At 49.8% G+C, this 23,420-nt stretch overlaps 1 protein-coding gene across 1 annotated transcript in view; it reads right to left on the minus strand.

Moving 5' to 3' along the window:
• Window positions 1–19,181, minus strand: part of BACE1 (beta-secretase 1) — a 30,532-nt gene extending 11,351 nt beyond the window's left edge. Inside the window, exon 1 of the mRNA XM_002822526.6 lies at window positions 18,435–19,181. Within this exon, the coding sequence (XP_002822572.4) occupies window positions 18,435–18,695 (261 nt within the window). The 5' untranslated portion in view covers window positions 18,696–19,181. The remainder of the gene's footprint in view (window positions 1–18,434) is intronic.
• Window positions 19,182–23,420: the final 4,239 nt, after the last annotated feature.

Below are 23,420 nucleotides of genomic sequence, written 5' to 3' on the forward strand. Positions count from 1 at the left end.
CTGGCACCCGTTACCACCATGACCACAGATAGGACCTGGGGTCCTGTGGTGCTGCAGGGGCCAAAGGAACACTTCCCCTGCGCCCTCTGAAGGTCTGCTGAAAAACCAACTGAAAAAAGGCAGATTAGTAGAACTAACATGCAAGGGAGTCAAAAAATATAGGAAGTCAAAGAAATAGCCAGATGGTTGATGATTTTATACCATCTTGAGGTTACAGAAAGAATGGGAGCTTGGGCAAGGTGCAGTGGCTTACCCCTGTAATCCCAGCACTTTGGGCGGCTGAGGCAGGTGGATCACCTGAGGTCAGGAGTTTGAGACCAGCCTGGCCAACATGGCGAAACTCTGTCTCTACTAAAAATACAAAAATTAGCTGGGCGTGTGGTGGCACATGCCTATAGTCCCAGCTACTCAGGAGGCTGAGGCACGAGACTCACTTGACCCTGGGAGTGGAGGTTGCAGTGAGCTGAGACCATGCTACTGCACTCCAGCCTGGGCAACAGAGTGAGACCCTGTCTCAAAAAAAAAAAAAAAAAAAAAAAGGGACTTGGACTTTGGCAAAAATAGTTATGGGAGGGATAAGAGGAGGCCAGGCCAGTAAAAGTGGTCTTTTTTATATGAATGAAACCTCACAGGTAACACCCCTCAGAGAGAACAGGTGATGTATGTGTCTTTCAGACCTTTAAACATGTCAGACTCAGTTAATCTTTCCTAGATTTGGACTAGGGAGGGCCTCAGAGAAAGCCAGGTGGCATCAATGTAGATTCTCTGCAGATGCAAATCTCCCTCAAAAGCCAGCTTTGCAGGGCCACTTCTGTGTGCTGGCCCTCTGACAGCCGACTCAAAATATGTCAAAGTAGTATATTCTGTGGTAAAATATCTTGGTTTCCTTTGGCACCCTCAACATGGCCTTAGAAGTGCTGTGTCTGAGGCCAGCACAGTGGCTCACGCCTGTAATCCCAACACTTTGGGAGGCTAAGGCGGGTGGATCACTTGAGGTCAGGAGTTCAAGACCAGCCTGGTGAACATAGTGAGATCCCATCTCTACTAAAAATACAAAGATTAGCTGAGTGTGGTGATGCACACCTATAATCCCAGCTACTTGAGAGGCTGAGGCAGGAGAATCACTTGAACCCAGGAGGCGGAGGTTGCAGTGAGCCGAAATTACACCACTGCACTCTGGCCTGGGCGAAAGCAAGACTCCGTCTCAAAAAAAAAGAAAGAAAAGCTGTGTCTGCTTCAGTCTATGGAGTCATAACATTTTGCACGTCATCTCAGAGCTATGTGGTGTGTGTGCTGTCTCTGTTCCCATGTCTCTCTACCGTCACATCGCCCCTGCTCACTGTGTACCTGACTGATTCTGTCTTCAGAGACCCCTGCTCCTTTTCTATTCTCCCAGGAAGCAGTCTGGCTTATCCCCTCCAGCTCAGAGAAGACCTATTCTAGGAGCTGTACTGGTGAGGGGACCTGTGGGGACCAGGATGGCACATCAGTGTCCATGCGTGTGGTTCTGTCCCTGCCACCAGAATGTGGCTCCCCTTCTGTCTCAGAGGTGACACAGACCTAGGAATCCTACTGTCAGAAATAGTGGGGAGCCAGGAGCCCCATAAAATGTCCTGGTGAAAACCCATCTTGTCAGGGCCCTGGATTTGGCTAAGTGAAGATGGACAGGTGTCTTCTTGGTGTTCCCTTCTGTCCAGCTCTTTCTAGCATCACTTCTTTTTTTTTTTGAGATGGAGTTTCGCTCTTGTTACCCAGGCTGGGTGCAATGGCGCGATCCCGGCTCACTGCAACCTCCGCCTCCTGGGTTCAAGTGATTCTCCTGTCTCAGTCTCCTGAGTAGCAGGGATTACAAGTGTGCACTACCACGCAGGGCTAATTTTTGTATTTTTAGTAGAGACGAGGTTTCACCACGTTGGCCAGGCTGGTCTCGAACTCCTGACTTCAGGTGATCCACCTGCCTCGGCCTCCCAAAGTGCTGAGGCGTAAGCTACCATGCCTGGCCTCTAGCATCACTTCTACTTGGCCGTTTCTTCCTCTTTTGATGGCCTGACCCCACCTTCAGTCAGACCAGAGCCATTTTTTGAAAGTCTACTATATCCTCACAGGCAAAAAAAAGGAAAGGCCCCACCCTCAGAAAAATGGTAATTTGTAAGTTGCATCTCGTCTCTTGCCGACTTTCCATCACCTCAGGTTCTCCCCTGCCCCAGGGGCCTTCATTTCTGTATCTTCTCTCCTCAGTCCAGTGAAATCAACTGACCTCAGTTTTGGTGCAGGCTCTGACCCTGTCACCTTGAGCAGATCATTGTGCTTCTCTGGACTTCAGTTTCGTCCTCTCTGCCAGATCCTCTCTGGCTCCTTCCTGCTCTCCGTGGTGCCTCTGTGGCTGTGCTGACTGCGCCCTCCCCCAGTGCCTGCTTAGACTTCCTGGCCTCCTCACATCCCCAAAGACTCCTCTGACAATCTCCCAGCCCTCAGACCTTGTCTCCTCCCTCCTTCCCAGCCCCCCACTCCTGGCCTGGTTTCCATTCCCCTCCCTGCCCCTCTTCACTACCTCTACCCGTGGTCCCTCTCCCCGGTCTCTGGGCAGCCACCAGCTCCAGATGCTGTGCTTTCAGAGAAAATCAATAGAGCCGGGAGGCTCAGCAGTTCAGATGAAATCAACCAGGTTAATGATTAAGAAGGCTTCTTCACCCACCCTCTCCCCAGGAACCCTCTTCCCCATTCTTAGGACTCAGCTCCCAGCATGGGGGGCTGGCCTCATATTACAGGGCTCCCTGCTATCACTGGACCCCAAAGAAAGAGGATCTCCTCCACAACAAGTCTCTGTGGCCTGTGCAAGGGAGGGAACATCCGGCAAGTTCTAGGCAAATATGGCTACTGCTTTACACTGGAGTGGAGCTTTGACCTGGGGGCTCCTGCTGTCCCTGCCCCTCCCTGCCTCCCCCTTCCTCTCCTGCGAGGCGGGAGGGAGCTCTCTGCAGGGTACTCCCACCCCAGCCCGGAGGCCCTGGGCACTCTTGCTGTCCTTCCAGCCCCAGCCTTTCCCCCTTCCACCTCAAAGGGGGCCAGGCTGAGCCCAGGAAGGAACGTCCCTCTCTGCTCCCATCCCTCTCACCCACCCCAATACTACGATTTCAGGTCCCCACTGCTCTCTGCCTCCCCTTTCCACCTTCCACAAAAAAAAAACCAGAATAAACAGTTGGGCTTCTCTCCCGAGGCTCTCCCGAGAGCCGTCTGCCCTGTGCGGTGTGCTCCCGCCCGAGAGAAGTAATTCTGGTCCTGTCCTTCAACGCTTCGAATCGGAGCCTTGGCCAGTCCCGGCAGCCTTTTCCCCACCCCTGCTCCATTCCAAGCGAGGGGATGGGAGGGGGGCTCTTACAGGACGGGCCCGAGGCAAGGCTGAGGCACTGCTCGCTCATTATGAAACAGGGCAGTTCAGGGCGGCCTGAGCAGAGGCAGCGGTGGAGAGGCTGCAGCCGCCGAACCCCAGCAGCCGGGTTCCCCTCTCGGGTCACTGAACGGGGCCAGGGGATGGGACTACCCTCATCTCCCACAGCCAACCATACCAACCAGCCTACGGCTGCCCCTCCCAGGCTCCGCACGAGCTGCCACCTGTGCTGGGGAGCCAATTCCCTCCTCCCTTCCCAGGCACCCACCTCTTCCTTGGCCCTTTTCCCTCACATAGATACAGCCACCCCACCCTAGCCCCATCTCCACCAAATTTGAATTCTTCCTGTTGACATTTACAGATGCTCATCTCTTCGTTAAAAAAAACAAAAACAAAAAACTTCCTTAATCTCACATCCGCCTCCAGTCCCCTCTCTCCTCTCCCTTCACAACCAAAGCGCTCAGCCAGGCTGTCTCCATTTCTTCACCTCCCACGCATTCCTCAACCCATTCTAAAACTGGGTTTCGCCTCCATTCCTCCACTATAAAACAGCCCTTACTACAGTTACCGGTGACTTCATGTCACCAAACACTGAAGGTGTTTTTCAAGTCAGCCTTCATCTTCTCAGGTCCTGTGTTCTCTGTCTCCTTGGCAGGCTCCTTTCTCAAGGCTTGAGCTTTGACCCTCTTCCTCTCTAACGACCCTTTCCCACTAAGCCATCTACCTAGATCCTGATGATGTCTAGCGCCTAACTCCAGCTTTTTCCTCTCCTTTGAGCTCCCGATGCACGCATCCAAGTGCCTCAAAGATACCTCAAGGGCTGGGTGCAGGGGCTGACACCTGTAATCCCAGCACTTTGGGAGGCCAAGGCGAGAGGATCACTTGAGGCCAGGAGTTCAAGACCAGCCTGGGCAACATAGTGAGACCCCCACCCCCACCCACAGCCCCATGTCTACACACAAAATTTTTAAAATTAGCCAGGCATGGTGATGGGCACCAGTGGTCCCTGCTACTCGGGAGGCTGAGGTGGAAGGATCGCTTGAGCCCAGGAGTTTGAGGTTGCAGTGAACCATGATTGTGCCACTGCACTCCAGCCTGGGTGACAGAACAAGACCGTCTCAAAAAAAAAAAAAAAGTCAAATTCAGGATGTCCCAAGCTGACCCAACGCAGTCCTGCCCATCAGGTGGCTGCCTTCCAGTGTTCTTTATACTAGTGGATGGCAGCATCACCCATCTGTTCTGTAGGTCAGCAGTATCAGACATATCCTAACACCTTCCTCTGCTTCACCTCTCTATCCGGTGCATCAACAAGTCCTGTCCAATTAAGCTCCTTACAAGTCTCTTGAATGTATTCACTCCTTATTTCTTTTGCTATCCCTAGGCCAAGCTATCATCAGCTCACCCTGGAATATCACAGTAGTTTCCCAGCTGCTTTTGGCACATCTTCTCTTGACCTCTCCAATCTGTTTTGTGCACTGCAGCCAGAGTGATCTTTTCAAAGTGCAAATTTGACTGTTAACCCTCCTATGTAAACAGTTTTCCTTTGCTATGAAAAGCGTAAAGCTGGCCTGGTGCGGTGGCTCACGCCTGTAATCCCGGCACTTTGGGAGGCTGAGGCGGTTGGATCACCTGAGGTCAGGAGTTCGAGACCAGCCTGGGCAACATGGTGAAACCCCATCTCTACTAAAAATACAAAAATTAGCTGGGCGTGGTGGCAGGCACCTGTAATCCTAGTGACTCGGAAGGCTGAGGCAGGAGAATCGTTTGAACCTGGAAGGTGGAGATTGCAGTGAGATGAGATGGCGCCACTGTACTCCAGTCTGGGCGACAGCAAGATTCTGTCTCAAAAACAAAACAAAACAAAACAAAACAAAAAAAACCAACCAAAAAACCCATAAAGCTCTGCTGCCAGCCACACTGACCTCATCTCAGTTCCCCACACCAGCCATGGTCCCTCTCGCAAAGGCTTTTGTATCAGCTTCACTCTGCCTGGACCATCCTCCTCTCCACTTGCAGGTTTATCTACTTATCCCCTACACATCCTGCCATCTGAGCTCAAGGGACTTCCTTAGGGAGAGAGACCAGGTTATATTTTCTTACTTAAATGCTTCCAGGCCAGGCGCGGTGGCTCATGCCTGTAATCCCAACAATTTGGGAGGCCAAGGCAGGCAGATCATTTGAGGTCAAGGGTTCAAGACCAGCCTGGCCAACATGGTGAAACTGTGTCTGTATTAAAAACACAAAAAAATGAGCCGGGCATGGTGGTGCGCACCTGTAATCCCAGCTACTTGGGAGGCTGAAGCACAAGAATCGCTTGAACCCAGAAGGTGGAGGTTGCAGTGAGCCAAGATCGCGCCATTGCACTCCAGCCTGGGTGACAAAGTGAGACCCTGTCTCAAAATAAAATCTTCCATAGAACTTGTCACTCTGTAATTACACACTGAATCTCACCTCCCCTCATATAGAATTTAAAACTACTGAAATGTCTTTAGTATTCTACTAAGGTATCACAGTGCCTGGCAATAATGTTTCTTGAATGAATGAATGGTTGAAGGAAAGAAAAGGTGAAAGAGCTAATCTACCCTGTTTTTTGGGTGGTGGGGGATGGAGGGATCTCTCAGTGGCTCCCAAACCATGGGTGTTTTAGGTTATAGGTGTGGCTCTAGCTTAGACCTGCCTTCCTCTCACCTGGCCTCTGGCATGACACCTGCCTGTATTTAGGCAGCCTGTGATCCTGGAGTCATCGTCTTTGTCCCCTGGGGTCAGGCAGACCCAGGAGACAGATGCCTAGGGAGCTGCAGCCTGGGGTCAGAACTAGGTCAGTGTCAATCATTAACAAACAAGTGTGTCCCTGGGGGTCTCAGAGGGACGGCAGCTTCATGGGAAGTGCTAACAAGCCCCACAGGGAAAGGCACACCTGCCCAGGTTTCACTCTGCGTGTTCTCCTGCAGTTCTCAGCAATAGATCTTGGGTGATGAGGCAGGTATGGAGCTGGCAAGCTTAGGGTAAGCTCTTTGTTCCCCAAATCCCACCTTTCTTGGCCTCAGCTCTCACCAGCAGACAGCGATAGCTCAGATTCTTCTGGATGAAAAACGCCTTCAAGGGGCATCTGTTTAGTGGCCTGGAGAGATGGGGACTCTTTCCAATTCTGAACCATCTCTCATTATTAAGAATCCACACCCTTTCTTGGTACTACCCCAAGGTCATAGCACTTTTGCAAAAGCCTCTGGAGTGGGGGCTCTAGCTCCAATTCTTCTTCCTATTCAATAGGAAGTCTGTTTTCTTCTGTGTGGGCCTCATGGCTAAAGAGGGAAGATGCCTATATTCTTGTATAACAAGGCTTTCAGCTAAAGTTGAGATTTAGAAGGCTTCCATTTTACAGAGAAGGAAAGTGAGACCTACAGTGAGTAAGCAACTTCACCCATCTTACACATGCCACAAAGCTAGGACAAGAATCCGTTGGTTCTGACCAAGCCTTAAGTGTGGTCTTTCATCTGCTTGACCTTCCCCTCTCTCCCATTTGGAGAGGAAGTATGTGATAGATTGTTATACTAATGAACCACCCTGCCCCCCACACATGCCCTTGCGGGATCCCCTCTGACAATGACTCTGGGCTTAGCCATGTGACTGGCTGTGGCCAACGGGATATCAGCAAATGATGCAAGGAGAGGCTTGATAAGCACTTGTGCATTGGGGATTGCCGTCTTGGAACGCTGTCCTCAGATTCTGTGTGAAGTAGCTCAGTCTTGCCTCCTTCCAAATGAAAGACTTCACAGAACCAGAGGCCCAACAGGCCTGGATTAGTCCAGCCCCCAGCTGACATACCAGCTGAATGCAGCCACATGGGTGAGCCCAGGTAAGATCTGTAGAAAAATTACAAGCCAACCCACAGAATCCTGAAAAAATGATTCTTGTTTGGGCCACTAAATTTGGGAGTAGTCTGTTACCCAGCATCAGATAACTGACACAAATTATCTGAATTAAATCTTGGGGTCCTTGACCTTGAAGGCACCAACCATAGGTCAACCTCGTGAACATCTCTTGCCAGTTCCCTTTCCTCACCAGGCTTCTTGTGAAGTTTCCCGAAAGCACGATGATCTCTCACTTGTGCATCTTTGCATATATTTGTCTGCAGCATTCTTTCCCTGTTCTCATGTTCACATCACACTTTAAACATCCTTTCCTCAAAGGTCTTGTCCTGACGCCCAGATAAGATTAGGTTCTTCCTCTTGCAGATCCTCAGTAGCACCTGTGCTTCTTTGTCTACCACTCACACTTTTAATCATGTATTTAATGTCTGCCTGTCCCACAGACTATGAGCTCCACCAAGGGTAGGGAGCGTTTGTATTGCTTATTACCTAATTGTTACCTAGCCCTGAGTAGACGCTCCATAATGATTTTTTTTTTAATTGACAGCAACTGCCTCATTCCCTGCAGTTAATTCCTATGACCCTACGGACTCTTGCTATTCTTTTTTTTTTTTTGAGGTGGGGTCTCGCTCTGTCACCCAGGCTGGAGTGCAGTGGCGCAATCTTGGCTTCTGCCTCAGCCTCCCGAGTAGCTGGGATTACAGGCGCCCGCCACTACACCCAGCTAATTTTTGCATTTTTAGTACAGACGGGGTTTCACCATGTTGGTGAATATCCACCCAGGGTCCTGTGGTTCTTAGAGCAGTTATAGTGACTCCAGGCCTCCTTAGTCCCAGAACCTTGTGAGTCAGCTTCATCTGCTTTTCCTAAGTGATTTCTAGACCTGAGCTTACCCAAGGCTGAGAAAAGGGGGCAAGGAAGGACAAGAGGAGCCTAAAGTCAGCAGCGGGGAGGGGCTTATGGCCAACAGAGCACACAGCTCCTGCCTCAGAGTCCGACGACTGGGTCCTGTCCAGGTTCCTCCCACCTTGAACAGATCAGCCAACCCTGTGCAAATGGACTCCTTTTCCCAGCTAGTTCCTCTGCCTTCCACTTGCCTGTCCTGGCTGTAGCTGGCCATTGGTACCTGGGAGCAAGCAGGCTCCCTGGCGCCACTTACCCCACCTCTGGCTGGTTTTTCAAGGAGTCCCAATGTGACTGGGTCACCCCAAACCTTATCTAGTATACCTTTCCCCCTTTGGATGGGATGCGCCATTTCTCCGCAGCCCCTAACCCGGCTCAACTAATATTTGCCAGTGCCTCCTACTCTAATAAAACGATGGATGTTGATGGTCCAAGAGTTTATGACACTAGTTTTCAAACTTTTTTTTTCTAAAGCAGCAGAATCAGCCAGGCGCGGTGGCTCACGCCTGTAATCCCAGCACTTTGGGAGGCCGAGGCGGACGGATCACAAAGTCAGGAGATCGAGACCATCCTGGCTAACACGGTGAAACCCCGTCTCCACTAAAAAATACAAAAAATTAGCCAGGTGTGATGGCAAGCGCCTGTAGTCCCAGCTACTCGGGAGGCTGAAGCAGGAGAATGGCATGAACCCGGGAGGCAGAGCTTGCAGTGAGCCGAGATCGCGCCACTGCACTCCAGCCTGGGCGACAGAGTGAGACTCCGTCTCAAAAATAAATAAATAAAAATAAAAAATAAAGCAGCAGAATCCTTTTCCCCTTTTCCAATTGTATGCAGGATCCTAGTGTACAAGAGAGAAAAAGGCAGAGATGTTCTGTTTGAAGGGGAGGTTTGATTTCCTCTGCTCCCCTCCTGCCTGTGCTGGCTCTTGAGGCATCTCTTCAACACCTTTAGCCTCTGCGGAACCCACCTGGAAAACCCATGCTCCACAAGGTATCGCAGCAGCTATTCGCCACCTGTTTTTCATGGTCAGACAGTAAGTTCTTCCTGTTATTTAACCTTGTCCCACCCACAGGTTACAGTGGCTTGAATCTTCTCTTGCTCTGTCCTCAGTTGAAAATGACGCTGACCATGGCACCTGTGTCATGCTCAGCACATGGGCTTGTTTATTCAAGCCATTGGGAGATGCTAGAACTCACTCCTTGTCCTACCTGTCAAAACCTCCACAGGCCTTGGAAAAGAGTAAGTGGTAGGGCCAGGCACAGTGACTCACGCCTGTAGTCCCAGCACTTTGGGAGGCTGAGGTGGGCGGATCACTTGAGGTCAGGAGTTTGAGACCATTCTGGCCACATAGTGAAACCCCGTCTCTACCAAAAAAAAAATATATATATATATAAATTAGCCGGGTGTGGCGGTGCATGCCTGTAGTCCTAGCTACTTGGCAGGTCGACGCTGGAGAATTGCTTGAACCCAGGAGGTGGAAGTTGCAGGGAGCCGAGATCGCACCACCGCACTCCAGCCTCGGCAACAGAGTGAGACCCTGTCTCAAGAAAAAAAAAGAAAAAAGACTAAGTGATGAGATTCACTGACCTTGAAAGACCAAGCAAGAGGACACCCAGCCTACAGTGGGCAGCAGAGAGGGTGGCCCCAGAGTGACAGCAGCTCGGGAAATATGGTGACAGAGGATAAGTTGGCATGGGAGGAGGCAGAGCTTGGCCAGTTTGCTCTGAGGAAAAGGACCTAGGAGTCCCAGCTCCCCCATGTCAGAATCCCCCCAGTTCTGCTGATTTCCTCATTCTCCCCAGCACAGCCCAGCTCTCCTATTTTGGGAACCACCTGGCTACAGTACCCGAGGCTGCGGTACTAAGGATGTACTCAGGTGCTGTCGCATCCTGCCAGGAGAATCTCAGGGAAGCTCCAGAACTCAGAAAATGTTCTGGCTCCTTCCCAGAACTCTCCCCTGCCCAGGCACCTGAAAGAGAAGGCTCCCAGGAGAGACAGAAGTTAGTCATTAGGTATGGGGGCTTCCCTGGGAGGTGTTTTTCTTCCTGGATTTTCTTTTTTTGAGACGGAGTTTTCCCCCTGTCGCCCAGGCTGGAGTGCAGTGGCATGATGTTGGCTCACTGCAACCTCCGCCTCCTGAGTTCAAGCAATTCTCCTGCCTCAGCCTCCTGATTAGCCGGGATTACAGGCACGTGCCACCATGCCCAGCTAATTTTTGTATTTTTGGTAGAGACAGGGTTTCACCACGTTGGCCATGCTGGTCTTGAACTCCTGACCTTAGGTGATCCACCTGCCTCGGCCTCCCAAAGTGCTGGGATTACAGGTGTGAACCACTGTGCCTGGCCTCTTCCTGGATTTTCAACTGGAATTTTCTGCCCAGCCCTTTATTGGAGAGGCCCAAGAAGGGTTCCTGACCTTCCACCTTAGTGCTTTTAGAGAGAGCACAGTCTTTCTCAATGCCCCCTCACTCCCAGCTAAACTCTTCTTTACTGGTCTGGGGAGTAGAGGAAAGGTTTGGAATGACAGGATGAGGGCTCCAGCAAGGGCTTGTGTGCAACCCGAGGCCCAATCCAGGAGAGCCAGTTGTGGTCGCAGGGACTGGGTAGGCAACTTATGGAGCCGGGTCTTGCTGGCTTTGTCTAATTTGGAGGGTGCTTCTTTGAGCTCGATGGTTTTCAACCTTTTTATTGTAAAAACTCTTTTTTTAAAAAATATAACCCAGAAGTCCACTGTATAAAAACAATAAAAGCAAAGTTATCCTGGGAGGCTCAGGAGATTTGAGGTCGGGGGCTGGGGATGGCTTGGTGACAGGAAGGGTGGGGATCTAGAGTGTTGACTGCTCCCAGCCTTCTCCCTCACTGCTGAGGTCCCTTTACAGAACCCTGCCAAGCAGGGAAGGAGAGGAAAAAAAGAAAAACCACCTGGTCCTTGGTTTCTGAGACCCTGAGCCCTCATAGTTTTCTACTGCTCTGATCATTTTCTCTTGCTTCCTTGTCTATACCTAATATTCTTTCCCTAATCATTTTTCTCCTTTCCCTCTCTGTTCCCTCAAAGAACAAGTCTATTTTTTAACTTGGCCTCTCTGTGGATGAGTCCTGTCTGCCTGTCCAGTTCTAACTTCTCTCCAGATTCCCACTGTCAGCTGGTGGCTGAATACTTCCACAAGGATGACCCACTAGCATCTCAAAGGCATGTCCCAGATCGTAGAACACAGGAAGGAAAGGCCCCGGTATTTGGACTCAGAATACAAAGGCCTAGATTTGAACCCCTACTCTGTTCTTCTTAACAGAATCACTTTGGACAAGACACTTAGTCTCTCTGGGTCTCAGTTTCTTTATCCCTGAAACAGGTATGCTAATACCTATCCCTTATAATTAAAGCAGAATAATAAACATAAACATTGGTAAACTATATTGTGCTTCCTGGCTGGGTGCGGTGGCTCATACCTGTAATCCTAAGACTTTGGGAGGCTGAGGTGGGCAGATCACTTGAGGTCAGGAGTTTGAAACCAGCCTGGCCAACGTGGTGAAACCCCCATCTCTATTAAAAATACAAAAAAATTAGCTGGGTGTGGTGGCGGGCACCTGTAATCCCAGCTACTTGAGAAGCTGAGGCAGGAGAATCACTTGAACCAGGAGGTGGAGGTTGCAGTGAGCTGAGATTGCGCCACTGCACTCCAGCCTGGGTGACACAGCGAAACTCCGTCTCAAAACAAACAAACAAAAAAACTATATTGTGCTTCAAAAGCTTTCCCCTGTTGCTTTGTTCCCTGACAAAAAGTCAGAGAGGTTAAATAAAGCCATCATCTCCTCTTCCCTCTCTCACCCCATACATCTCATCAAGTGCACAGAATAACTGGTTAAACGATGGATGAGTGCTGATTCCTCCTTTCTACCCTCACTGCCACCATCCTCTTTCAGGCCCTTGTATCCTGAGATCCTTGTTTCCGTGTCTAGAGTCATGATGCTAGACTCTCCAAGTCATTCTGCACACTGAAGCTGTTTTCCTGGAACTAAAATTAGACAATATCATCCCTCTTCTTGTATACCTACAAGGATTCCTTACTGTTTGCAGAATAAAACCCAAAGTCCTGTCAGCCCCATGGCATCCCCACCATGCCTTCTGGCTTCTCACCATAGTTCACGCTTTTCTTCATGAAGTGCTCCTCCTCACCACTCTCCGTATTGCAAAGCTTTCTCGTCTTTCGAGGCCTTATTCAAATACCTCCTTTTCGGCTGGGCGCAGTGGCTCACGCCTATAATCCCAGCACTTTGGGAGGCCGAGCGGGTGGATCCCTGGGCAACAGAGCGAGACTCCCTCTCAAAAACAAAAACAAAACAAAACAAAAACCCTCCTTCTCCAGCAAGCTGTGCCTAATACCATGTCAGAAGTAGCTGCTTCTCTCTGTGCACTTCCAAGATCCACTGTTTCACTATTTGTACCAAATGCATTTGGTTTTGTGTAATATTTAGGTATCATGTCTATGTCTCACATCAGATTGTGAGCTGTCCAAGGGCTAAGACTATGGCATTATTTTTCTCTTCTACACACAGTAGGTAGGTACTCAACAAATATCTGTTAAACTGAATTGACTATTACCAAATTTCACTCCTAACAGTTACCTTATTATCCTGTGTTTGGTCAGTGATGCTCATAATATCAAAATGAGATAACATCCTTTTATTTATTTATTTAGAGACAGGGTCTCACTCTGTCACCCAGGCTGGAGTGCAGTGGCGCAATCTCGGCTCACTGCAACCTCCGCCTCACAGGCTCAAGTGATTCTCCTACCTCAGCCTCCTGAGTAGCTGGGTTTACAGGCATGCACCACCACACCTGGCTAATTTTTGTATTTTTAGTAGAGATGAGGTTTCACCATGTTGGGCAGGCTGGTCTCAAATTCCCAACCTCAGATGATCCACCCGCCTCGGCCTCACCTGAGTGCTGGGATTACAGGTGTGAGCTGCTGAACCCGGCCCTTTTGTTTAAAAGAATAAAAATACTTTCTCCAAGAGCTACAGTTCTGCATTTACAACTGCCTGTCAACAGTTGTGTTTAGAGGCTTGCAGCTTATGTATTCGTTCACTCAATGTTTTTTAGGTGTATGTTCTGAGCTTGGCATTGTTATAGATTATTATAACACAGAGAGAGGATACCGCAAAATAAATAAATAAAATTAAAAAGACATTGTCCTTAAGAGCTTGAAGTTTTGTTTGTTTGTTTGAGACAGAGTCTCGCTCTGGAGTGCAGTGGTGCAATCTCAGCTCACTGCAACCTCTGCCTCCCGGGTTCAAGCAGTTCTCCTGTCTCAGCCTCCTGAGCAGCTGGGATTACAAGCGCCTGCCACCACGCCTGGCTAATTTTTGTATTTTTAGTAGAGACAGGGTTTCACCATATTGGTCAGGCTGGTCTTGAACTCCTGGCCTCAGATGATCCTCCTGCCTCAGCCTCCCAAAGTGCTGGGATTACAGGCGTGAGCCACTGCGCCTGGCCAGAGCTTGAAGTTTTATGAGAGAAACAAACACAAAAACAGTTGTAATACATTACAAGTGTAGTAATGGAGATATCAGCAGGTGTAATGGGAAGATGGAAGAGGGATGCTTGTGATAACTTCTTCTTCCCCAGGACAAATGGCACAGTAGGAAGAACAAGGATGAAACAGGTCTTAACTTATTGGCCTTCTACCTGGCCAGTGGTTTAACCTTTCAACCCCATTTCTTCTGCTAGACATTTTTTTTTGGAGACAGGGTCTCTGTCATCCTCTGACAAGCTGGAGATTGCAGTGGTGCAATCACAGCTCACTGAAGTAAAGACCTTTTATATATTGCAGGAATTGCTGTAAGGGACAAACTAATAGGAGGCTAAGGTGGAAGTATCACTTGAGCCCAGAAATTGGAGACCAGCCTGGGCAACACAGTGAGACAATTTGAAAAAATCAGCTGGGCCTGGTGGCATGTGCCTGTAGTCCCAGTTACTCAGGAACCTGAGGCAGGAGGATCACTTGAGCCCAGGAGCTATGATTGTGCCCCTGTACTCCAGCCTGGGCAACAGAGTGAGACCCTGTAATTAATAAACAAACAAACAAATAAATTTGTATACAAGTACTATACGCCATCCCCTCCTGCCACCTTTCCTATTCCCACAGTCTTGTTATCCTCCAGTTCACCCCAGATCAGAATCTCAAAACCATCTTTGATGCCTTCTTCCTTTCCCTTCACACCAATGTCACCAAATCCTCCCCACCTGCCCTGGCACATTCTCTGCATCCTGCCCTTCCTTTCTCTTCTCATCTTATCGCAGCCTCATGCCCTCCTTGTCATAGAGGGCCTCACACCTGGACTGTTGTGACAGCCCCCTGTGCCTGTGTCTTTCAGTCCTACTCTTTTTATTTTTATTTATTTTTTGAGACGGAGTCTCGCTCTGTTACCAAGGCTGGAGTGCAGTGGCGTGATCTTGGCTCACTGCAACCTTTGCCTCCTGGGTTCAAGAGATTCTTCTGCCTCTGCCTCCCGAGTAGCTGGGACTACAGGCACGCGCCACCACACCCAGCTAATTTTTGTATTTTTAGTAGAGACGGGGTTTCCACCATATTGGCCAGGTTGGTCTCGAACTCCTGACCTTGTGATCCACCCGCCTTGGCCTCCCAAAGTGTTGGGATTACAGGCATGAGCCACCGCACATGGCCCCCATTCTTTTTAAAATTCAGATGTCTCTTCCTGAAAGATTGCTTTCTTCATTCCCCTGCCCCAATAAATTCAGATTTTCCCTTATATCTGAAGGCCAAAGTCCAAACCTTATAGTCTCACATTTAAGCTTTATGGCTATTTGGCTCTATTTTATTTACCCAAACTTATCTGGTCTTAGCGTAAACCTGTAATATTAACAGGACTGGCTCTCTTTTGTCTCCTAAACAACCATGCTTAAGCCCTAACATCCATAACCCATCCTCTCATTCACTGTGGCCTCTCCCAGTTTTAAGGGGGTAGGGTGGGAAGGGGCAGACATGGACATAAGTGTAAGGTGCAATTACAGTACAGTGGGATAGTATGGTGCCATCTGCCCCCTGGGAATAGCCTGCCACTCCTGTCCATCCTTCAAGACCATGCTCAGAGCACATGTCCCTGGTGCAGCTTTCCTGGATGAGTTTATCACCTTCTGAACACCTGTGGTGTTCCGCACTCCTATAAATACATGATTATCTTTTCTTTTTTTTGTTTTGAGATGGACTCTCGCTCTGTCACCCAGGCTGGAGTGCAGTGGCGTGATCTCGGCTCACTGCAACCTCTGTCTCCTGGGTTCAAGCAATTCTCCTACCTCAGCCTCCCAAGTAGCTGGGATTATAGGCGCCTGCTACCATGCCCAGATAATTTTTGCATTTTTTGTAGAGATAGGGTCTCACCACGTTGGCCAGGCTGGTCGCGAACTCCTGACCTCAGGTGATCCGCTGGCCTCGGCCTCCCAAAGTGCTGGGATTACAGGCGTGAGCCACCGCGTCCAGCCATAAATGGTTCTCAAATTTGAGGCGCAAACTGCGGGGCCCCACTCTCTGAGATACTGTCTCTAGAGGTCAGGGATGGGGCCAGGGAATTTACATTTTTAGCTGACTCCAATGAGGGTTTGCAGACCTCGCTTTGAGTATATCTGCATGGATGACCTTGTACTCGTCACCTCCGCCCTTTCACTTCCACTCTAACTCTATGTGGGCAGAAAACATGTCTTGTCTCTTTGTGGATCAGCCCCCAAGCACCAGCAATTAATTGCCTAGCACAGAGAAAGTGCTCCCCAAATTTCACTTTTACTTGTTCAGAATACAATGCCATCCAAGTTCTCATTTGGCACTTACAACAGCCGCGCCAGGTAGGAAGAAAGGGCGTCCTTCTTACAGACAGATGGGGAGAGAGTCCAAGCCACCAGAGAGCAGAGACTGGCTGATGCAGGCTTAGTTCGAAATCATAGTGCAAGCCACATAGTTGCTTTAGTTGTGGGCTCCCTGGCACTAGCTTCCTGGACTGGTGTTGAACTTTAAGCCCACTTTCCTCTTCTAGAAAGGAACAAGGAAGGAACCAACGTTTATTGAGCAATTACTCTCTGCTAAATACTGGGCCGCAGGATGTATGCATTATTTCACGGGATCAGGGAAGTACAGTAATGGATACCCCAGTTTTTGTTTTTGTTTTTGTTTTTTCTGAGACGGAGTTTTGCTCTTGTTGCCCAGGCTGGAGGGCAATGGTGTGATCTTGTCTCACTGCAACCTCCACCTCCCAGGTTCAAGTGATTCTCCTGCCTCAGCCTCCTGAGTAGCTGGGATTACAGGTGCATGCCATCATGCCCGGCTAATTATTTTTGTATTTTTAGTAGAAACGGGGTTTTGCCATGTTGGCCAGGCTGGTCTCGAACTCCTGACCTCAGGTGATCTTGCCCACCTTGGCCTCCCAAAGTGCTGGGATTACAGGATACCCCAGTTTTATACATGTAAAACGTGGAGGCCCAGGACATCCGAGTTTTTATGCCTCATTGCATAGCATAGAAGAGGCAGAACAGGCCAGACAAGGATAAAGTGACTTCATATATGTTGGAGGTCAGTTTTGTATGCAGGTGCATTGTTCTGGGTGAAACCACCTAGAACAATTAACCCTCACAACTTAATCCTCACAATTACCTTGCAAAGGAGATCTCATTTCCTACTCATTTTAAAGACATGACAGTAGTTTCAGAGAGGTTATGCAACTTGCCCAAGGCCACACAGCTGAGAAGAGGAAAAGCTGTGGGTGGTAGAGCTGGGATTCGTGGACTGACTGACCTCAAAGCTTGTATGGGTTCTGCAGCCCCGTCCTGCATCGTGCCATGGGGCCCATGCACAGTTTGCACAGCACATCAGTAGCAGAAACAGGCGTAGGTCCCACAGGTCTCTGCATACCCACTGCTCCCTGACGATATAATCTAGCATTCTGTTTGCTCAGGGCCTGGATTTGGATTCTGTCCTGCCCCCCCAACTTCCCACTGGAGACTACTTCTGGGGAAGTTATGGTGCACAGGAAAGAGGATGAGAAAAGTGGGGAAGACCAGGCTTTCAACTAGCTGAGAGGTAGGGCTGGGGAGCACGCACCTAGGAAGGCTGGCTTCTGTAAAGTAATTGGGAGGTGGGGGTTTGTGTTTCTCCCAGATCCAGCTGTCTGAGAAGTTCAGGAAAGTGTGGCTGTCCCCTCCGCCCACCCCAAACACACTCCCACCTTCACAGACCCTCCCAAGGACAGACTTCCCAGACACAGATCCGGAGGTGGCTCACAGATGTGCAGGATCAGATTCAAGGTGACACGCACCAGCATACACAGAACCACAGAGCTGCCCGGGCCCAGACTCCCCCACAGAGGCGGCAGATGCACACAGAGGTCAGCCACAGCACCCCACATGGAGGGCTGCTCACCCACAGAGGTGCAGAGGGTGCCACCTCCACCAGCCACCTTGAAGGTACCTTGGAGATTGTCAAGAAGGATGGGGAGGGCAGACAGTGTTTTCTCTGTAACTCCCCTCTCCCCGGCCATGGAAGGAGTCCCACTCTTAAAAGGGAGCTCTGGCTCCTTTCCTACCATTTGTCCTTTCCCCAGGCTCAGTTCAGTTCCCCTCTGGCCTGGGGAGGTGTGGGGTGGGGGAGGGGCTGGAGTGTAGACCGCGAGAGGCAGAAGGTGAGGAGGAGGGGAGGGCAGGAGCCTGTCCAGGGCTTCCGGGCTGAGTGCAGTCAGGGGGGCCTCGGCAACCTCACTTTGCCGTCCCAGTGGCAGCCCAGATAGTGGGAGCAAGGTGCTGATTCAACTGCTGTTAGGATTCCTTGGTCCTGGAGGTACTGGGAACAATGGTGGGAATCAGAGGAGGGGACAAGGTTGGGTGGCCAACCTCTAGAATGGTGGGATTTGGGAGACTCGGACTGGGCCACTGTCAGAGGGGGCTGACACCTGTTACAGTGCCCCCGTGGCGGACCCTTCCTCCAGGTCAGGGTCCCCAGCTTATGTGTCTGTCTTGCCTCAAATCCTTCCAGAGGGCGTTATGTGTCAGATGAGGAGCAAGGGGAACTAGGCAGCCAGGGGAGACGAGGAGGGAAAGGGGAGCTTGGGAACACTTCTGCCAACAACCACGTGACCCCCGGGGAATGGCTGGGGAGGGGTCCCTCCTGCTGTCCCCACCAGCCCATTTGAGCAGGGGCCAGCTTGAGGCATCCCCATCCTGTCTCCCCTCTGCTCATGCAGGCGGAGGGCTAAGGGCTGGCCTGACCACCTTACCGTCTGCGGGGGGCTGCCCACGGTCATCTCCACGTAGTAGCCCTGCCCCGACTTGCCCCTCAGGTTGTCCACCATCTCCACAAAGCTGCCCCTCCGGCCGGGCTCCTCGGGCTCTTCGTCGGTCTCCCGGGGCAGCCGCAGCCCCAGGGGGGCGCCCCCCAGGCCGCTGCGCAGGGGCAGCCGGATGCCGTGCTGGGTGCCGTGGGCAGGCAGCACTCCCGCGCCCATCCACAGCAGGAGCCAGGGCAGGGCTTGGGCCATGGTGGGCCCCGGCCTTCGGGCCCTCTGGGCTCGCACTGGCCCACGTCCGTCCCTGGCGCCTGCCCCCAAGTCTGGGTGGTGCTGGTGGCTTCTCAGGAGAGGGAGCTGGGGGGCATCAGGACGCCAGGGCCTGCAGGGCCCTGGGCCAGCCCCCGGGTCCGGGCTGTGGAGAGCGGTCAGGGGAGATCCGCAGAGCACGGGAGCAGGGGAGAGGCTGGGATACGGAGCCCGCTACATCGGCACGGCGGCGGCCAGCCTGGGCAGCCGGCGCGGGCTCCCGGCGGGGCTGGGAGGGGCGGGCATGGCGGGCCGGTGGCGGCTTCCCTGGTCCCCCCGGCGGGCGGCGGCGCGGGCAGAGGCAAGGGCTCCGGGCTCCTGCGGCTGCGTTGGCTGCTCAGGCCACCATAATCCAGCTCGCGGCTCGCAGCTCCCGGGCGGGCTGGGGAGGCGGAAAGACTTGTGGCGGCTGCTGTCAAAGCCAAAGGATTTTCGCTTTTCCCTAGGATCGCTGGGAAGTGTAGTCTTCCCATGGCAGGCAATCCGGCTTCCGGGGCTGGAGAGGGGTCTGGGATGCCCTCTGCCGAGGTGGAGTCCGCCCTGCAAGGCCCTGGCGGGAAGGGCCAGACGGATGGAGAGGGGCACACCTCCCGTCTGTCAGTCTTTCTTTCAGCATGGAAGGAGCACCCACTGTATGCCAGGCACACTGCCAGGCGCTGGGGATACAGAGAGAAATAAACGGTGATTCTACACGGGACAGTTAAGTGATTCCTGCCGCGGTGGGGTTTCATACTGTACAATGTGGCATTAAGGAGCAGGGATTTGGAGGGACATCTAGGGGATCTGGGAAGACTCAGTGGGAGAAGGTGGTATTTAATTTGAGCCTTTAAAAATGGGTAGGATTTTCACGAGCAGAGATTGAGGGAGCAGGATGAAAGGGGATGGAAGAATTTTTCCAGGCTGCAAACCAGCGGAGCAGGGTCCAAAAGGGGAAAGTGCAGTTGTCTATTTTCTCCTGCGCCTGCGATCTGCGGGCAGGTAAGAGCCAGTGGGTCTTCTTCCATCTGAACCTGTTATGCCTTTGAGGCTCTACTTGCCTTGAATCCTAATGACCCCTCTGATTTTCTGCACCATCAGCCAGACTGAGGAGAAATGGCTGTTGATAGCTTTAAAGTGTTAACACTCCGAAAAGTATCTCTATATTAACTGGTAAGAGCTTAAAGCCTTGAACCAAAAGCGTTAGAGTTCTAATAGCTTAAAGGAGAAAAGCCGGTATGGTTTTAACAATATATTGTTTATCAAATGTGAAAAGCCATTGATAAAATTCAGCAGTTACTCTGATTTAATTTTTTTTAAAAATGAAAGGGAATCTTCTTTTTTCTTTTGAAAGGGAGTCTTGCTCTGTCACCCAGGCTGGAGTGCAGTGGCATGGTCTCAACTCTGCAACCTCCGCCTCCCGGGTTCACGCAGTTCTCATGCCTCGGCCTCTGAGTAGCTGGGATTACAAGCATGAGCCACCTTACCCAGCTAATTTTTGTATTTTTAGTAGAGATGGGATTTCATTATGTTGGCCAGGCTGGTCTCGAACTCCTGGCCTCAAGTGATCCGCCCACGTCGGCCTCCCAAAATGCTGGGATTATAGGCATGGACCACTGTACCCAGCCAGGAAGCTTTTTAAACAAGATAACAACAACAACAACAACAACAACAAAAGTAGTAATAACAGGCTAAGTTACTCCCATTTTTAAAGGCAGGCTTTGGAAAGGAAAGATCATTATCTCTACTCTTTTTTTTTTTTTTTTGAGACGGAGTCTCGCTTTGTTGCCCAGGCTGGAGTGCAGTGGCTGGATCTCAGCTCACTGCAAGCTCCACCTCCCGGGTTCAGGCCATTCTCCTGCCTCAGCCTCCCGAGTAGCTGGGACTACAGGCACCTGCAACCACGCCCGACTAATTTTTTGTATTTTTAGTAGAGACGGGGTTTCACCGTGTTAGCCGAGACGGTCTCGATCTCCTGACTTTGTGATCTGTCCGCCTCGGCCTCCCAAAGTGCTGGGATTACAGGCATGAGCCACCGTGCCCGGCCGATCATTATCTCTACTCTTATCCTACACGGTTCAGAACAGTCTGATTGACTCAAAAGACAAGAAAATGGAGAAAGTGTTATATATGTTGGAAAGCAAAGGAATCATTAGTTGCAGATTATATGATATGGATAGAAAACCCTAACCAATAAGGTGATTAGACACAAGTTAAAAAAATCGAAATCAAAATAGAGAAATATATGTATAGGAATTGTAGATATGATAGAAATGGCATTCATATCAGAGGAAAATGGATGCATTATTCAAAAACTGTTGTTGGGACGTCTGGCAGCCCATTTGGAAGGAAAAAAAACCAAATCCAATTTCATTCATGTGAAAATAAACTCCAGATAGATTAAAGAATTTAACATTAAAGTAAAACTACAGGAAAAATAGGATATTTTCATGATCTTATATTGAAGAAGACCTCCCTAACAAACCCTAGAAGGTAAAGAAACCCAAAAACTGGATGGATTTGATGACTTAAATATTTAAAACTTCTGTAGAATCAGAAGTATTCCAGTACTACCAGTGTTCTAATTCTGGTTCAATTAGTAACTGGGAGAGCCCACCCTGGTTACTTACTTTTCGAGTCTTTTTTTTGTTTGTTTTTGAAACAGTCTCGCTTTATGACCCAGGCTGGAGTGCAGTGGCTTGATCTCAGCTCACTGCAACCTCCTCCTCCTGGGTTCAAGCGATTCTTGTGCCTCAGCCTCCTGAGTCTCCCTCTGTCACCCAGGCTGGAATGCAGTGGCACGATCTCAGCTCACTGAAACCTCCACCTCCTCAAGCGATTCTCCTGCCTCAGCCTCCCAAGTAGCTGGGACTACGGGCACGCGCCAGCACGCCCAGCTAATTTTTGTATTTTTAGTAGAGACAGGAATTCACCATGTTAGCCAGGCTGGTCTTTAACTCCTGACTTCAAGTTATCTGCCCGACTCAGCCTCCCAAAGTGATGAGATTACAGGTGTGAGCCACCTTGCCTGGCCCCCTTTTGAGACTTGATTTTATCATTTGTAAAATGGAGATAATGATATTAATAGTTCAAACCTCAAAAGGTAAGAATTCGATGAGACAATCCATGTAAAGCATTTAGAATGGTGTCCAGCATATTGTAAGTGCTCAATAAAGGTCAGCTATTAGTATTATTACTGTTGCAACTACTGAGAAAACTGACATTTACAAAGTTAAAAGATTAGTCACAGATTAACCACACAATAGAGACAAAGGGCTAATGTTTATAATGTGGAAACAGCTTCTGCAAATCAATATAAATCCCAAACAATCTGATAGAAAAATGAACAAAGGGTAAGGGCAAAGAGTGAGGAAAAACAACAAAAAACAAACAAAAAAAAAAAAAGAAAAAGAAAAATGAACAAAGAATGTGAACAGTTAATTCATAGAAGAAATTCAAATAGATGATAAACATAAAAAAACATGAAAAAAGCTTAACTTCATTAATAGTTGAAAGAACACAAAGTAAAACAGTAGATTCTTTGTTCCTTTTTCTTTCTTTCTTTTGTCTCCTCTCAGATTGGTAACATTTGGTATTGGTGAAGGTATTGTTTGGACTGTAAATTATTCCATTTTTGGAGAGTAATTTGCAATGCCTATTAATGTGTTAAAAATGCAAACTCTTTGGGCAATGGCATTTCTAGGACCCTTTCCAACAAAAACAACAATATTTCAGCAGTGTGTACTATAGCAAAACCTTGGATTCAAAACAAATGAAGCTGGGTGTGATGGTTCACGCCTGTAATCCAAGCCACCTGGGAGTCTGACGTGGGAGGATCGCTTGTGGCCAGGAGTTCAAGAGCAGCCTGGAGACAGAGCAAGACCCCATCTCTTTAAGCAAAACCAAAAATAATCATCAAGCCTGTAATCCTAGCACTTTGGGAGGCCGAGGTGGGTGGATCACTTGAGGTCAAGAGTTTGAGACCAGCCTGGCCGACATGGTGAAACCCTGTCTCTAATAAAAATACAAAAAAATGGCCAGGCGTGGTGGCTCACACCTGTAATCCCAGCACTTTGGGAGGCTGAGGTGGGTGGATCACCTGAGGTCAGGAGTTTGAGACCAGCCTGGCCAACATGGTGAAATCCTGTCTCTATTAAAAATACAAAAAAATTAGCCAGGCATGGTGGTGGGTGCCCATAATCACAGCTACTTGGGAGGCTGAGGCAGGAGAATCGCTTGAACCCAGGAGGTGGAAGTTGCAGTGAGCCGAGATTGCACCACTGCACTCCAGCCTGGGTGACAGAGCAAGACTGTCTCAAAAAAAAAAAAAAAAAAAATTAGCTGGGTGTGATGGCACATGCCTGTAATCCCAACTACTTGGGAGGTTGAGGCAGGAGAATCACTTGAACCTGGGAGACGGAGGTTGCAGTGAGCTGAGATTGCGCCACTGCCCTCCAGTCTGGGTAACAGTGAGAATTGGTCTCAAAACAAACAAACAAAAAAAATAAATTAAATAGGGAACAAGACATTTGTTCAATGAAATCCTAAGTAACCATTAAAAACAATGGGATAGCTTCTTATGAAGTGGCCTTCCAGGCTGGTGTGCAGTGGCACAATCTTGGCTCACTGAAACCTCCACTTCCCAGGTTCAAGCAATTCTCTGCCTCAGCCTCCTGAGTAGCTGGGATTACA

Source organism: Pongo abelii, chromosome 9, assembly GCF_028885655.2.
Source record: "Pongo abelii isolate AG06213 chromosome 9, NHGRI_mPonAbe1-v2.0_pri, whole genome shotgun sequence".
In the NCBI taxonomy this organism is placed as follows: domain Eukaryota; kingdom Metazoa; phylum Chordata; class Mammalia; order Primates; family Hominidae; genus Pongo; species Pongo abelii.